A 17,133-nucleotide genomic window follows, 5' to 3' on the forward strand; every position below is an offset into this window, starting at 1 on the left:
GTTGCGTTTCCCCCTTTTCATGGTCATGGCTAGAAGGAATCCAGCTTTTGTCAAATTAACGTCATATTTTACATTTCGTAGCAGGTTAGGAGAATTGTGTTAATTTTAGGAAAAGAGTTAGGGTTAGCTAAAACGCAATTATTATTATTATTTTACTTATGACAATTTGACAAAAGCTGGATCCCTTTTAGCCAAGCCCTTTTTCATAGACCTAGATTACATGGCTGCATTCAATACAAGTATTTTTTGGGGATCTGTTGTCAGTAGAGAAGGCCTAGGCTACCATTATTCTGTCATATAAAGTGTAGTAGAATTGCATGAAATGTTTATCAAGGGACATATTTTTCACGCTCAAAGGAAACGTCTCTGATATACAGTTGAAGTCGGAGGTTTACATACACCTTAGCCAAATAGATTTAAACTCAGTTTCACAATTCCTGACATTTAATCCTAGTAAAAATTCCCTGTCTTAGGTCAGTTAGGATCACCACTTTATTTAAAGAATGTTAAATGTCAGAATAAAAGTAGAGAGAATGATTTATTTCAGCTTTTATTTCTCAGATCACATTCCCAGTGAGTCAGAAGTTTACATACACTCAATTAGTATTTGGTAGCATTACCTTTAAATTGTTTAACTTGGGTCAAACGTTTCGGGTAGCCCACAATAACTTGGGTGAATTTTGGCCCATTCCTCCTGACAGAGCTGGTGTAACTGAGTCAGGTTTGTAGGTCTCCTTGCTCGCACATGCTTTTTCAGTTCTGCCCTCAAAGGGCTTTGTGATGGCTACTCCAATACCGTGACTTTGTTGTCCTTAAGCCATTTTGCGCCAACTTTGGAAGTATGCTTGGGGTCAATGTCCATTTGGAAGACCCATTTGCGACCAAGCTTTAACTTCCTGACTGATATCTTGAGATGTTGCTTCTGTACATCCACATAATTTTCCCTCCTCATGATGTCATCTATTTTGGGAAGTGCACTAGTCCCTCCTGTAGCAAAGCACCCCCACAACATGATGCTGCCAACCCCATGCTTCACAGTTGGGATGGTGTTCTTCGGCTTGCAAGCCTCCCCCCTTTACCTTCCAAACATAACGATGGTCATTATGGCCAAACAATTCTATTTTTGTTTCATCAGGCCAGAGGACCTTTCTCCAAAAAGTACAATCTTGTCCCCATGTGCAGTTGCAAACCGTAGTCTGTCTTTTTTTATGGCGGTTTTGGAGCAGTTGCTTCTTCCTTGCTGAGCAGCCTTTCAGGTTATGTTGATATAGGACTCGTTTTACTGTGGATATAGATACTTTTGTATCTGTTTCCTCCAGCATCTTCACAAGGACTTTGCTGTTGTTCTGGGATTGATTTTCACTTTTCGCACCAAAGTAAGTTCATCTCTAGGAGAAAAAAACGTGTCTCCTTCCTGAGCAGTATTACGGCCATGGTGTTTATACTTTCGTACTATTGTTTGTACAGATGAACGTGGTACCTTCAGGCGTTTGGAAATTGCTCCGAAGGATGAACCAGACTTGTGGAGGTCTACAATTTTTTTTTGTTTAGGTCTTGGATTATTTATTTTGATTTTACAATGATGTCAAGCAAAGAGGCCCCGAGTTTGAAGGTAGGCGATACAGTGAATTATAAGTTAAATAATCTGTCTGTCCTAACCGACTTGCCAAAACTATATTTTGTTAACAAGAAATTTGTGGACTGGTTGAAAAACAAGACTCCAACCTAAGTTTATGTAAACCTCAGACTTCAACTGTAGCTTATAAACCTATGTGGGTTAATAGCCTAAATTACCACTATCCAATCTAATAATCACATTAGGAATGGTAGGCTTGCATTAGCCTGAAAAGGTGATGATAGAGGCATTCAATCCTTTATTATAAAGTTGAATTTCTATGGTGAAAAATAGCTTAAATCCAATGAAGGGGTGATAATTTTTCTTGATTTCAAGTTGAATTCACGTTAGTTGACAACGCAACCAAAACTACATCAAAACTAGACGTTGAAATTACGTCGGTGCCCAGTTGGAATGGCCTCACAGTTTAGGTTGACCTATTTGGATTTAGTTGGAGTGTTAAACCAATTGTTTAATCTATTGTCAAAATTAAAAAGATGTGAAAATTAAAAACCGTTTTGAGCTGTCAAATGCATTGCGCTCTTTATCAGTCCACGTCAGGCAGGCCACACAAGAAACATAAAATAGTCTATAACTTATCTAGTGAGACAGGGACATCTAATGGTGTAGCCTATAAATGACGCCATGTCTCACATGTCGTTTGGTTCAGTTTGGGTGCAGCTTCCAGCTTCCGCACTAACTTTCGATGAAGAAATGAAAGTGGGAACAACCGCTTAAGATTCGATTCCCAGGGATGACACTGAACACACGGAACCGGTTGTTTCACCCATTATAAAACGTATCGAGACGTAAAATCTCCTGTATCGGAGAAAAGGGACACGCAGTGGTCATCAGAGAGCAGAACACGTAGCTTTTTATTTAATGTTATCACTAAATAATAATACACCATGAATAACACTCTAAACCAACATTATGAGGAGAAGGTGCGGCCCTGTATCGACCTTATCGACTCCCTGCGCTCCCTTGGTGTGGAGAAGGACCTTGCGCTGCCTGCCATCGCCGTGATAGGGGACCAGAGTTCGGGAAAGAGCTCGGTGCTGGAGGCGTTGTCTGGGGTGGCTTTGCCAAGGGGGAGTGGTGAGTGATAGTTTGATGAATTGAGGTAACAAGTATTTATCATCTATCAATGTCTCAGGGAGGTTTAACAAGTGAATCTGTATTGATTTGGTTATCATTTGATCTCTTAATTTAACATGTTAAAGAGGAAGTTCACCCATTTTATATGTGGCTTTATTTTAACATTTTCTGTGATTGATTCCCCAATGTTTTTTTGTATTATATATATTTATTTTTTTATTACAGAGAATTATACTTCCCATTTTGCTGAGTCATCACTTGCCATTGACTGTATTGCAATATGCAAATATGTGTAACGCATATTAGAAAACACTAAAACACTCCACACCAACTATTACATCAAAATCCCATTCTGAGTTTGAATGATGTCTCTGCACTCATAAAAATACAAAATAAATCAACTGTGCCATGAATCCATGTTTGAATGATGCTCTTTACAACAGCAACACAAATATGGATTTATGGGACAGTGGAACATTATACAGTATTTATATTTTTTGTGCCGAGACATCATTCAGAATTGGTTTGGAGCGTTTTCTAACATGCTTTCGATACATTTTCATAATGCATTATGATCAATGATTGATGACTGAGCAAAATGTGACTACCAATTTTCTTTAAAACAAGATGTCAAATGTTTTTGGGGATCAACTACAAGCACAGAAAGATAGAATATTTCACAATTTAATATGATTGTACTGGGAAAATGTTGTATATGGACTGTTTTTTCTGTGTTTCTTACAGTTTAATTTAATCTCTTTCATGGTTTCTAATTCCTCTGTCAACTCTGACAGGTATTGTAACACGATGCCCTCTCGAGCTGAAGATGAAGAGGAAGAAAGAAGGAGAAGAATGGCATGGAAAAATCAGCTACCAAGACCATGAGGAGGAGATTGAGGACCCCTCTGATGTGGAGAAGAAAATTCGTGAAGGTGTGGTCATTGGTCTGCTGATCATGGCAAAGATGAAAGTCTCTAAAGTCTAAACTATGTTCTCCAATCCATAAGAGAGCACACCTATAAGTACTAAATACCCAAATGCCAATAAAAAAGATAACTTGATCCACTTTACTATTGTGCTGTTGGAACCCTGGTTGTTTCTAGCAACGGTGTTCTGTATTCTTATTCCTCCCTTCAGCCCAGGATGAAATGGCAGGTGTGGGGGTGGGTATCAGTGATGACCTCATCAGCCTAGAGATTGGCTCCCCTGACGTCCCAGACCTCACACTCATCGACCTGCCAGGCATCGCCCGGGTAGCTGTCAAAGGTCAACCTGAGAACATTGGTGAACAGGTAAATACCTCCACCCCACCCACAATGTTAGTGGGAATACACTGCATTTTTTAACCCAGAAACCAAGTCCCCCCACGACATGTTATGTATAATATATGACATTTTCAGATTAAGAGACTGATACGGAAGTTCATCATGAAGCAAGAAACAATCAACTTGGTGGTTGTGCCATGCAACGTTGACATTGCAACCACAGAAGCTTTGCAGATGGCACAAGAGGTGGACCCTGAAGGGGAAAGGACATTAGGTAATCCCCCTTTTATTATTTACTCAACTATTATGGACCATGTTGACTTGTGTTGACTTTAATGAGTTAGTCTTGTGTGCGTTTCCCATTGAACAGGCATCCTGACCAAGCCTGACCTGGTAGACAAAGGCACAGAGGAGACGGTGGTGGACATAATTCATAATGAGGTTATCCACCTGACTAAGGGCTACATGATAGTCAAGTGCAGGGGACAGAAAGAGATCATGGAGCGGGTCTCACTGACCGAGGCCACAGAGAGGGAGAAGGCTTTCTTCAAAGAGCACGCTCATCTCAGGTTGGTCCTCTGGGTTGAAGTGTGCCTCAGATTTTAAAAGCTGTCTTGGAAAGCATGAAGCAAATTTGATCCAGTGCCCATTTTAAACACTCAAAGTGTGTTAGTTTTTAATTGAATTGTGTACCTGTGTGGTAACCAAACTTCTTGGTATGTTGTGAACACCTGTTTTTTCTAACCTTTCTGCAGCACACTTTATGATGAGGGCCATGCCACCATCCCTAAACTGGCAGAGAAATTAACTCTTGAACTGGTGCATCATATCGAGGTAAATTCTTCTTCCATTACATGTTACTGCACAAAATCCTATACATTTGTTACTGAGTGACTGTTGCTATAAGCCATGACTCTGCGTTGTGCCCTTTAGAAATCCCTGCCTCGTCTAGAAGAGCAGATTGAGGCAAAGCTGGCAGAGACACATGCCGAGCTGGAAAGATATGGTACCGGACCCCCTGAGGACTCGGCAGAAAGGATGTACTTCCTGATCGATGTGAGCTCCCCAGCCTGCAACAGATGATTTAGTTACCCTCTCCTTCACTCAGCTCTGGCCTTGACCCAAACTCACAACAGCCATGTTTGTCTTTGTTAGCAAAACTTGTCAATTCAGGAAAGCATTTGAAAGTTGATGAAATCTTATCCATAGCTGTTTCTCTTTACACATCTACCCCTCCCAAGTATCTAATAACTTCTCTTTCTGTGTCTCAGAAAGTGACTGCATTCACCCAGGATGCCATCAACCTGAGCACCGGGGAGGAGCTGAAAAGCGGAGTTCGTCTCAATGTCTTTTCCACACTCAGGCAAGAGTTTGGGAAATGGAAGCTACACCTGGATCGCTCTGGAGAAAACTGTGAGTGTACTATTATCACACACCCATTGAAAACAATGGCTCATTTCAGCGTGCTAGATAACAAATAATAGCTATGTGAATTGAGATTGATGTACAAAATTTTTATTTGACATGGAAGGCTCACACACTTGCTTATTTAGTGTAATGCAACATAATGACATCCTTTTGTATATTGCAGTTAACCAGAGGATTGAGGGAGAAGTGGCTGATTATGAGAAGACGTACCGTGGAAGGGAGCTCCCAGGGTTCATCAACTACAAGACCTTTGAGGTGATGGTGAAAGACCAGATCAAACAACTGGAGGAACCAGCAGTCAAGAAACTGAAGGAGATTTCAGGTATAGTATATTTTTGAGAAGGTTCTTCTTTTTTTCCCACTTTTTTTTACATATACTAAAACCAAGTATATTATTTAATATGGGAGCCTATTTGCAAAACTATAAAGCCAAGATGCTTTATGTATATTTTCAATCCAAGAATGTAATCTATCTGTGAGTCCTGTGTCAGAGTGATGTTATGGTGTTTCTTCCCTTCTCTAGATGCCGTTAGGAAGGTGTTCTTACTGCTGGCTCAGAGCAGCTTCACTGGATTTCCTAACCTCCTGAAATCAGCGAAGGTTTATCTCACACCATGCAATATTAATGTCACCATTTATCCCTGATATTCCCACAGTTGGTCATCAAACTGTATGTGAATGAGATGGCTGACATGCACCAACTATATTTATCTTCTTTTGAATGACTGAGTTGTATTTTGTTAACTACAGACAAAGATTGAGGCCATTAAGCAGGTGAATGAGTCTACAGCTGAGTCCATGTTGAGGACTCAGTTCAAGATGGAGATGATAGTGTACACACAGGACAGCACCTACAGCCACAGTCTGTGTGAGAGGAAGAGGGAGGAGGAAGACGACCAACCCTTACCAACCCATAAGATAAGAAGTACGATCTTTAGCACAGACAACCATGCCACCCTACAGGAGATGATGCTGCACCTCAAGTCCTATTACAAGGTAAGCATTGTGTAAATCACTATCTTAGATGCTGGCCTAACACCCTAAACAAGAACCTACCTGCATGTAAATGTGCTATAACATTATACAATTCAGAGTGTGTGTGAACCAACCATTGTGAGGGGACTACAACTTGAATGAGACAAAAGTGATGGTAGACCACTATATCTATCTATTTTATTAATAGGTGTTTTGTCTTGTCTATCTCTTTATCTTTGCCAGATATCCAGTCAGCGTCTGGCTGATCAGATTCCCATGGTGATCCGCTACCTGGTGCTGCAGGAGTCTGCTTCCCAGCTGCAGAGGGAGATGCTTCAGATGCTGCAGGAGAAGGACAACATCGAGCAGCTGCTGAAGGAGGACTTTGACATTGGCAGCAAGAGGGCTGCACTGCAGAACAAGCTCAAACGCCTGATGAAGGCACGCAGCTACCTAGTGGATTTCTAGTATGGACAGCTGCTTGTTAACATTTAGGATGGTCTTGATTTTTTTTTTAAATTGAATGTATTTTTTGGGAGGATAACAGACATACTCAACTAAATGTACAATGTGGACCCAGAGGATATCACTTGAAAGTATTAATTAAAATGCTTGTTGTTACGATCAACTAGAAGTGGTGGGTGGAATCAGGCGCAGAGCGCAGGGTTCCGTCTTTCTTTCACATTTATTCCCCAGCGCAACAAAAACAATCACGCCAACACACAGGGCGTATATAAGTTGCCAGTCCTAACAGGACAAAATAGTCTGGAGAATAAATACATGAATAACTCACACCATCAAAACCCAGAGTAACACAAACAAGCCCGCACAAATACCCAGCGGGCCTAGTGCCCTTAAATACCCTACAAACAAACCCTAATACAAAACAGGTGTACCCAATTACCCAAAACAAACGGAAAGGGAATCGATGGCAGCTAATAGGCCGGCGACGACGACCGCCGAGCACCGCCCGAACAGGAAGAGGCACCATCTTCGGCAAGGTTCGTGACACCTGTTTCCAAAGTGGTCCTCAATGGTAAAAACAATAACACATATACATGATTAAAAGGCAAGACAAAAGTACAAACCATAAATACATTCATTTATATTGACATCCTAAAAAGTGACCCTATTCACTGCCCTTTTCCCTAACCTTTTTGTCCATTTCATGGGGGTCTTCCCTTACCTTTTTGTCCATTTCATGGGGGTCTTCCCTTACCTTTTTGTCCATTCCATGGGGGTCTTCCCTTACCTTTTTGTCCATTTCATGGGGGTCTTCCCTTACCTTTTTGTCCATTCCATGGGGGTCTTCCCTTACCTTTTTGTCCATTTCATGGGAGTCTTCCCTTACCTTTTTGTCCATTTCATGGGGGTCTTCCCTTACCTTTTTGTCCATTTCATGGGGGTCTTCCCTTACCTTTTTGTCCATTTCATGGGGGTCTTCCCTTACCTTTTTGTCCATTCCATGGGGGTCTTCCCTTCCCTTTTTGTCCATTTCATGGGGGTCTTCCCTTCCCTTTTTGTCCATTTCATGGGGGTCTTCCCTTACCTTAAATCAACTATATTAATTTCACATTCAAACAAACTATTAATTGGACATCATACTGATCCTTCAAATAAATACACCTGACCAGCAGTAGGGGGCACAAGGGGCAGTGGAGTGGTTTCTCTTACTCAGACAACCTTCTCCAAATGAAAACCTTTGCCTTCTTTTTAAACCTATTTTTAACTTTTTCTTTGCTTGATCTCGAAGGGGAGGCTACTCCATAGACAAATGCCTTTATAAAAAAATGTGCTCCTCGCAGTACTGTTTACTCTTGGGATTTTACAAGACATAACACTAGCTCTGGTATTGTAACTGTGCTGGTTATAGATGATATCAATGTGGTTTTTCATATAACCTGGGGCATGATCATTTAAGATGTCAAATATATGATCCATTTTAAGCTGGTCCACTCTGGACTCCAAAGGCAACAAGCCCACCTCCCTATGTGGAACCTAGGGAGGACATTCAGCATATACCTGATAGCATTATTTTGCATGACCCGCATTATCTTTTTCAGCTTTTTTGATAGCCCAATATACCAAGCAGAGCAGGCATAATCATAATGACACTGAATCAAGGTTGAAACAAGCAGTTCTAAACTTGTATGTTAAAATATCTAGTGTTACTGACCATAGAGAGCCTTTTTATTACCTATTTTGGTTAGGTCGGGGTGTGACTAGGGTGGGTAATCTAGGTTGTTTATATCTATGTTGGCCAGGTATGGTTCCCAACCAGAGGTAGCTGTTTATCGTTGTCTCTGATTGGGGATCATATTTAGGCAGCCATTTCCCCACTGGTTTTTGTGGGATTTTGTTTATGTGTAGTTGCCTGTGAGCACTCCATAGCTTCACGTGTTGTTTGCTCTTTATTGTTTTTGTGTGTTTCACGAATTAAAAGATGTGGAAACCATATCACGCTGCGCTTTGGTCCTCGTGTTCTTATGACGATCGTGACAGAAGATCCCACCACAACAGGACCAAGCAGCGTTCCCAGGAGGAGAATGGATCCTGGACTTGGGAGGAGATCTTGGATGGGAAGGGATCCTGGACTTGGGAGGAAATCCTGGCAGGACAGGATAGCCTTCCTTGGCGGCAGATGGAAGGAGAGAAGGGAGGACAGCTACGACACCGGGGTTCACGGCCACAAAGAAAGCACAAAAAACAGCCCAAAATTGTTTTTTTTTTTGGGGGGGGGACAAGGGGTGGTTGGCGAGTCAGCTCTCCGTACTCGTCCTGAGGAGCGTGCTATCAGTCTGGTAAAATCTGTGCCGGCTCCACGCACCAGGTCTCCAGTATGCCTCCCCAGCACCTGTATGTCCTGTGCCAGCTCTCCGCACTCGCCTTGAGAGGTGTGTCACCAGTCCGGGACCACCAATGGCCGGCACCACGCACTAGGCCTCCAGTGAGCTTTCTCAGTCCGGTACGTCCTGTGCCAGCTCCCCGCACTCGCCGTGCGGAGTGTGTCATCTGTCCGGGACAATTTGTGTAGGCTCTACGCACCAGACCTCCAGTACACCTCCACAGCCCAGTATGTCCTGTGCCAGCTCCACGCACCAGGCCTCCAGCGGCGGTCTGCAGTCCAGAGCCTCCAGCGACGGTCTGCAGTCCAGAGCCTCCAGCGACGGTCTGCAGTCCAGAGCCTCCAGCGACGGTCTGCAGTCCAGAGCCTCCAGCGACGGTCTGCAGTCCAGAGCCTCCAGCGACGGTCTGCAGTCCAGAGCCTCAAGCGACGGTCTGCAGTCCAGAGCCTCCAGCGACGGTCTGCAGTCCAGGCACGGTGTCCAGTCCAGGCACGGTGTCCAGTCCAGCGCCAGTGTCCAGTCCAGCGCCAGTGTCCAGTCCAGCACCGGTGTCCAGTCCAGCTCCAGGGCAGGAACCTTCCTCTGCGCCAGTGCCCAGTCCAGGCACGGTGTTCAGTCCCGCTCCAAGGCCGGTGCCTTCCTCTGTGCCGATGCCCGGTCCAGGCACGGTGGCCAGTCCCGCTCCAGGGCAGCAGCCTCCCTTTGCGCAGGTGCCCAGTCCGGGCACGGCGTCCAGTCCAGCTTCAAGGCTGGAGCCTTCCTCTGCACCGAGGGCCAGTCCAGGCCCAGTGTTCAGCCCGGGTCAAAGGCTGGATCCGCAGGATGAGCGGGTTCTTCGTCCCGCACCAGAGGCTGGATCTGCGGGAAGAGCCGGTTCTTCGTCTCGCACCAGAGCTGCCACCGACGCTAGATGCCCACCCGGACCCTCCCCTATAGAGTCAGGTTTTGCGGCCAGATTATCCAGCCCAGTTGATTTGTTTTTGCTCATTAAGCATACTAGATTTCAAACTTTGTCCTCTGTTACAATTCACAGCTCAAACAAATAATTTGCAATAGCTTTGCTATGGTAAACATTCTTAATGAAAGACTGGTCATAGTGTCCAGAGCAGGTCGGTAACTTCTTTACCAGAGATGAGGCTATAGTAGTAAAAAAATGTGTTAAAAAATTGCAACCTTTTCCTGGTCATAGCATAAAACATCATCAATATCCAGGCCAATAGTACAGGATTTTACCTTATGGGGAGCTGAGCCAATGTCCTTAAAAATGTTCCACAGTTTGAGGCTGATGTAAGTTGTCATTAACAGCGTCTATGTAATGTTGGAATTTGCCCTTTTCCATTTTGGATCTTGCCTGGTTTCTACTGTTAATATAACCATCATAATCTTGTTATAGATTTGTCCTTCTGAATCTGGCCAGGTTGTGATACATTTTCGTTTTGAGGTATAAGATCTCGGGAAGTGATCCATTTCCCTGATCACTGTTTTGAATTAGTTTAGTCTGAGCCAGAGAGTCGAGTGCAGACAGAAACCGATCTTTAAAAGGATACCAAGCTTGAGCAGCATCCCAGTTTAGTGCATGAGACCAATCCATAATGCCAAGTACTTCTACAAAATGTTCCTTTGAGTATTGTTTCATAGACCTTCATGTATTTAATTACCTGGCTCTAGTAGCATTTTTGATGTCTTATGGGTACAGTAGGTTACCATATGATCACTAAAACCAATATTTAAGACTCCTGACTGGCAGACATTATCTTGGTCTGATACAATAAACAAATCCAAAGTTGGTTTACTGTCAATACACACCCGGGTTGGCTCAATCCGTTGTTTTAGTCCAAATAATTGATTAAAGTTATACAGGGCATTTACTAGTGTACTTTTCTTGGGTGATAACTGCACATTTGTATTAAAATCCCCAAGCAGAAAATATTCCCTATCAGCAAATACATTGTGATCACAGCAATTCGATTCAAGTATATAATATACCATATAAATGATTCTGCTTAGGAGGCCGATAGCACACACCAACAAGTATAGGACGACATATAGGAAGAAGTATATCTACCCATGCAACCTGAAGACCATCCGTTTTCAGATCTGAACGAAGGTTAAAATGCACATCATTCCTAGTAAAAACGTACACGCTGCCACCGTTTCAGTTTCAGTCAATTCTGTGACTAATGTCAGATAGTTGGTCAATGGAAGTAAGCCTCCGGTAGCATTGCAGTGGGGTTTGGGGTAGATTGTGTAATCTCAGTTCATTGCAGAGCAACTTTAATATAAGTTACTATGCAATCAAGTTCTTTGCTATCCTTTCTTGTTTATAATATTAGACTAAAATGCCTGATGAAGGCAAGCAGCTAGTCTACCTGGTGGCTGCCTAATTGCACTTCCTTCTCTGTTCCCAAATGCTATCTTTTTATTGATAGGTTTATATTTCTGCAAAGACACTTTTTATTGTTATGGTGTCTCCTTTTTTACCATGTCTGGATGGTGGGCCTATGGACCACAGAACTGAAACATATCATGTAAGACTCGATTCCCAGGGATGACACCGGCTGTTTTTAGCCATTTATAGAAACGAGTTGAGTGTAAAATGCGGTGTCATTTATAGTGCCCGACTGGAGCTGCATGAGGGACCCTTACAAAAAAGACTGTAGTAGACTGTGGTATTTTAGATGCAGTAATTGGAGAATTACACTGCAAAATTACAGCAGTAAAAATGTTTTATTTTGGAGGCAGTATTTGCTGCATACCGCAGTTATAATACACTCTGACTGCAATCATTTTTGTAAGGTGAACAGTGGTAAAATAAATGCTTTGCCAATAATTTCATAACCTTTCAACATCTGCAGTGGGCATCAGATAACAGAACATCTTGCTTTTTATTTCAGTTTTATCACTAAATAAGAATTCACACTGAACCAACATTATGAGAAGGTGCATTCCTGTATAGAACTTTGGGCTCCTGAGTGGTGCAGCGGGCTAAGGCACTGCATCTCAGCACTAGAGGCGTCACTATGTACCTGGTTTAAATCCAGGCTGTATCACATCCGACCGTGATTGGGTGTCCCATAGGGCGGCACACAATTGGCCCAACGTTGTCTGGGTTTGGCCGGAGTAGTCCGTCATTGGAAATAGTAATTTGTTCTTAACTGACTTGCCTAGTTAAGTAAAGGTTAAATACATGTTTTTTTTAAAATAACTCCCTGCACTGCCTTGGCAAACTGGGACGAAAATTCTTCCCTGACATTTTTGCCACACCAGCCCATTTGCTTCTCTTGTTCTCTTTCTTCAGCTTTATGATGGACCTGGGCATCCTCATTATCTGTGCTAGGCCTTGCATCATCGTATTTGTCAATGAATAAAAACACTTAGTCAATTATAGGGACATTAAACTAATTAGCAGTTTAAGCGTGTATTAGTAGACATAATTAGGATTGTGTCATATTTGTGCCTCCCTACCCTAGTGCCAATTACTATTACATATTAAGGAACTGGCAGTACATCTGTGTGTCTCTCCACTGCCTAAGCCTAGCATCCTTTCTCACGGCACTGGTACCAGAACACCAGGGGAACAACACTGTCCTTTACTGAGCCCAGCAACATCCTAGTTGTGAATTAATTAACACATTTATTAGAAAACCTACTGAATAAATTATCTTGCCTATGCCGTTCGGCCATCACTCATTCATATATTTTCATGTACATATTCTTATTCATTCCTTTACACTTGTGTGTAAGGTAGTTGTTGTGAAATTGTTAGGTTAGATTACTTGTTAGATATTACTGCATGGTCGGAACTAGAAGCACAAGCATTTCGCTACACTCGCATTAACATCTGCTAAACATGTGTATGTGACAAATACAATTAGATTTAAATGCTTAATAGGTTACCATTGGTTCTAATACAGTTACTTCAGAAAGTACTCACAACCCCAGACCTTTCCCCCATTTTGTTGTGTTACAGCCTGAATTGAAAATGAATTCAATTGATATTTGTCACTGGCCTGCACACAATGCATAGTAATGTCAAAGTGGAATGATCTTTTTTTGACATTTTCACAAATTTACAAAAAATGTAAAGCTGAAATGTCTTGTGTGAATAAGTATTCAACCCCTTTGTTATGGCAAGCCTATATATGTAACAAGTCACATAATAAGTTGCATGGACTGACTGTGCAATAATAGTATTTAACATTATTTTTGAATGACTACCTCATCTCTGTACCCCACACATACAATTATCTGTAGGGTCCCTTAGTCGACCAGTTCATTTAAAATACAGATTCAACCACAAAGAGCAAGGTTTTCCAATGCCTCGTAAATAAGGGCACCTATTGGCAGATGGGTAAAAATACATTTAAAAAGCAGTCATTGAGCATGGTGTAGTTAGTTATTAATTACACCAATTACACTTTGGATGATGTATCAATACACCCAATCACTACAGGCGTCATTCCTAACACAGTTGCCAGAGAGTTACGAAACCGCTCTGGGATTTCACCATGAGGCCAATGGTGACATTAAAACAGTTACAGAGTTTAATGGCTGTGATAGGAGAAAACTGAAGATGGATAAACAACATTGTAGTTACTCATCAATACTAACCTAATTGACAGAGTGAAAAGAAGGAAGCTTGTACAGAATACAAATATTCCAAAATATGCATCCTGTTTGCAACAAGGTACTAAAGTAATACTGCAAAAAAATGTGGCCAAGCAATTAATTTTTTTGTCCTGAATATGAAGTGTTATTTCTGGGGGAAATCCAATACAACACATTACTGATTACCACTGTCCATATTTTCAAGCATAGTGGTGGCTGCATCATGTTATGGGTACGCATGTAATTGTTATGCACTGGGGAATTTTTCAGGATAAAAAAACATTCACGGAATGGAGCTAAGCACAGGCCGTGTAGGCTGTCAATGTAAATAAGAATCTGTTCTTAACTGACTTGCCTAGATAAATAAAGATTAAATAAAATAGGCAAAAATCCTAGAGGACAACCTGGTTCTGTCTGCTTTCCACCAGACACAGAGATTAACCCTCCTGTTGTCTTCCGGTCGAATTGGACCTGTAGTTAATTTAATCTGATTCCATGACTGTCCACACAGGTCATCTGAACACACAAAATACATTGATGATTTTCATTACATTTTGGGTGTTTAATATCACTTTTGAACACATGTGGTGTTCCCGGTCAAATATGACCGGTCATTGGAAATGAATGGGTAAGACTACAATTAGTGTATAAAATTGAGTTCAGGCACATGTCCATTCATCAGATGGACATACTTCCTCTCCCAGACCCCCACATGCATGTGAGTTTGATCAAACAAACACACACCTGATCATGACACTGGTGAGAAGGAGAGAGTCCTTGTTAAAGTTTGACACAAAGTAGTCTGTGATAAATAGCACAATATTTTTCATCTGAGTATTTGTTAGTCAAAATAATCCATACATTGTTTTTTAAAACTCAAAAACGGGTTGTACGAGCTCAGGTCATACTGGCCATAAATAGCAAATAGAAGTTCAAAACGTGTAATGTTCACAAGAACTTAAGTTGATAAAAAGATTTAACACAACATTAGGTGATAATATATTATTATGGATTTATAATCAGCTATAATTAAGAGGTTATTTTGTACCGGGAACACAGAATTAATTAGCATGAAACAAACACAACAGGGTTTATTAATCAGCAGGACAAAAACCTCAAACACAAGGCTAAATCTACACTGCAGTTGCTTACCAAGAAGACAGTGAATGTTCCTGAGTGGCCTAGTTAAGGTGTTGACTTACTGTACCACCTACTCATTCAAGGGTTTATTATTTTTACTATTTTCTACATTGTAGAATAAGACATCATAACTATGAAATAACACATATGGAATCATATAGTAACCAAAAAAAGTGTTACGCCATCATTACTTCAAGACATGAAGGTCAGTCAAACCAGAAAATGTCAAGATCTTTGAAATTTTCTTCAAGTGCAATCGCAAAAACCATCAAGCGTTATGATAAAACTGGCTTTCTAGAGGACCGCCAAAGGAAAGAGTTACCTCTGCTGCAGAGGATACGTTTATTAGAGTTACCAGCCTTAGAAACTGCAGCCCAAATAAATGCTTCAGAGTTCAAGTAACAGACATCTCAACATCAACTGTTCAGAGGAGACTGCGTGAAACCACTACTAAAGGACACCAATAATAAGAAGAGACTTGCTTGGGCCAAGAAACACAAGCAATGGACATTAGACTGGTGGAAATCTGTAATTTGGTCTGATGAGTCCAAATGTTAGATTTTTGGTTCAAACCGCCGTGTCTTTGTGAGAAGAAGTGTAAGTGAACGGACGATCTCCGCATGTGTGGTTCCCACCATGTGATGGTGCTTTGCTGGTCACACTGTCGGTGATGTATTTAGAATTCAAGGCACACTTAATCTTTTCCTTCAAGACTGTTGGAAAAGCATTCAGGGTGAAGCTAGTTGAGAGAATGCCAAGAGGGGCGGCAGGTAGATCGGTTAGGTTGCTAGATTGAATCCCCGAGCAGACAAGGTAAAAAATATGTCATTCTGCCCCTGAACAAGGCAGTTAATAACTTGTTCTTAACCGATTTGCCTAGTTAAAAAAGTGTGTAAAGCTCTCAAGCTTGTTAAAAAAAAGTGTTGGTTACCACATGTGATATTTTATAGTTTTGATGTCTTCACTATTATTTTACAATGTAGAAAATAGTTAAAATAAAGAAAAACCCTTGAATGTGTCCAAACTTTTGACTGGTAATGTAACTCAACGGCAAGATTTGAAAATGGTTGTCTAGCAATGATCAACAACCAATTTGACAAAGCTTGTAAATACTTATGTAAATTAGATATTTCTGTATTTAATTTTCAATGAATTTGCAAACATTTCTAAACATTTGTTTTTACTTTGTCATTATGGGGTACTGTGTGTAGTAGATTGGTGAGAGAAAAAAATGCATTTAATCCATTCTGAATGTTTGAAGGCTATTGAGGTTTGAAAGCGCGAATATCAATCAGTTGAATATCCAACCTGACACGGACTTTACCTCGGTGTCGGTCGTTATAGCAGGGATCATCAACTAAACTCAGCAAAAAAAAAAAGAAACGTCCTCTCACTATCAACTGCATTAAATTTCAGGAAATTTAACATATGTAAATATGTGTATGAACATACCAAGTTTCAAAAACTGAGACAAACTGAACAAGTTCCACAGACATGTGTGTGACTAGCAAAAATGGAATAATGTGTCCCTGAACAAAAGGGGGGAGTCAAAATCTAAAGTAACAGTCAGTAAATGGTGTTGCCGCCAGCTGCATTAAGTACTGCTTTGCATCTCCTCCTCAAGGACTGCAACAGATTTGCCAGTTCTTGCTGTGAAATGTTACCCCACTCTTCCACCAAGGCACCTGCAAATTCCCGGACATTTCTGGGGGGAATGGCCCTAGCCCTCGCCCTCCGATCCAACAGGTCCCAGACATGCTCAATGGGATTAAGATCTGTGCTTTTCGCTGGCCATGGCAAAACACTGACATTCCTGTCTTGCAGGAAATCCTGCACAGAACGAGCAGTATGGCTGGTGGCATTGTAATGCTAGAGGTTGATGTCAGGATGAGCCTGCAGGAAGGGCTCATGTGCTTTATGTATTGATTTGTTGTTAATAAAAAAATATTTAAAAAAGAGCCTGCAGGAAGGGTATAAAATGAGGGAGAATGATGTCTTCCCTGTAACACACTGCGTTGAGATTGCCTGCAATGACAACAAGCTCAGTCCGATGATGCTGTGACGCACCGCCCCAGACCAGACCCTCCACCTCGATCCCGCTCCAGAGTACAGGCCTCTGTGGAACGCTCATTCCTTCGACGATAAACAAGAATCAGAC

At 41.7% G+C, this 17,133-nt stretch overlaps 1 protein-coding gene across 1 annotated transcript; it reads left to right on the forward strand.

Annotated features, from left to right (window-relative positions):
- The first annotated feature begins 2,340 nt into the window (after positions 1-2,340).
- LOC124004362 (interferon-induced GTP-binding protein Mx3) lies at positions 2,341-7,005 on the forward strand. The gene is made up of 12 exons (XM_046313204.1): positions 2,341-2,713; positions 3,508-3,645; positions 3,851-4,005; positions 4,114-4,252; positions 4,349-4,547; positions 4,734-4,812; positions 4,912-5,034; positions 5,250-5,391; positions 5,570-5,728; positions 5,930-6,006; positions 6,157-6,402; positions 6,625-7,005. Exons 1-12 carry the CDS (start codon positions 2,524-2,526, stop codon positions 6,847-6,849), a joined length of 1,872 nt encoding a protein of 623 aa, XP_046169160.1. The 5' UTR covers positions 2,341-2,523; the 3' UTR covers positions 6,850-7,005.
- The last annotated feature ends 10,128 nt before the right edge of the window (positions 7,006-17,133 follow it).

Source organism: Oncorhynchus gorbuscha, linkage group LG18, assembly GCF_021184085.1.
Source record: "Oncorhynchus gorbuscha isolate QuinsamMale2020 ecotype Even-year linkage group LG18, OgorEven_v1.0, whole genome shotgun sequence".
NCBI classification, from domain to species: domain Eukaryota; kingdom Metazoa; phylum Chordata; class Actinopteri; order Salmoniformes; family Salmonidae; genus Oncorhynchus; species Oncorhynchus gorbuscha.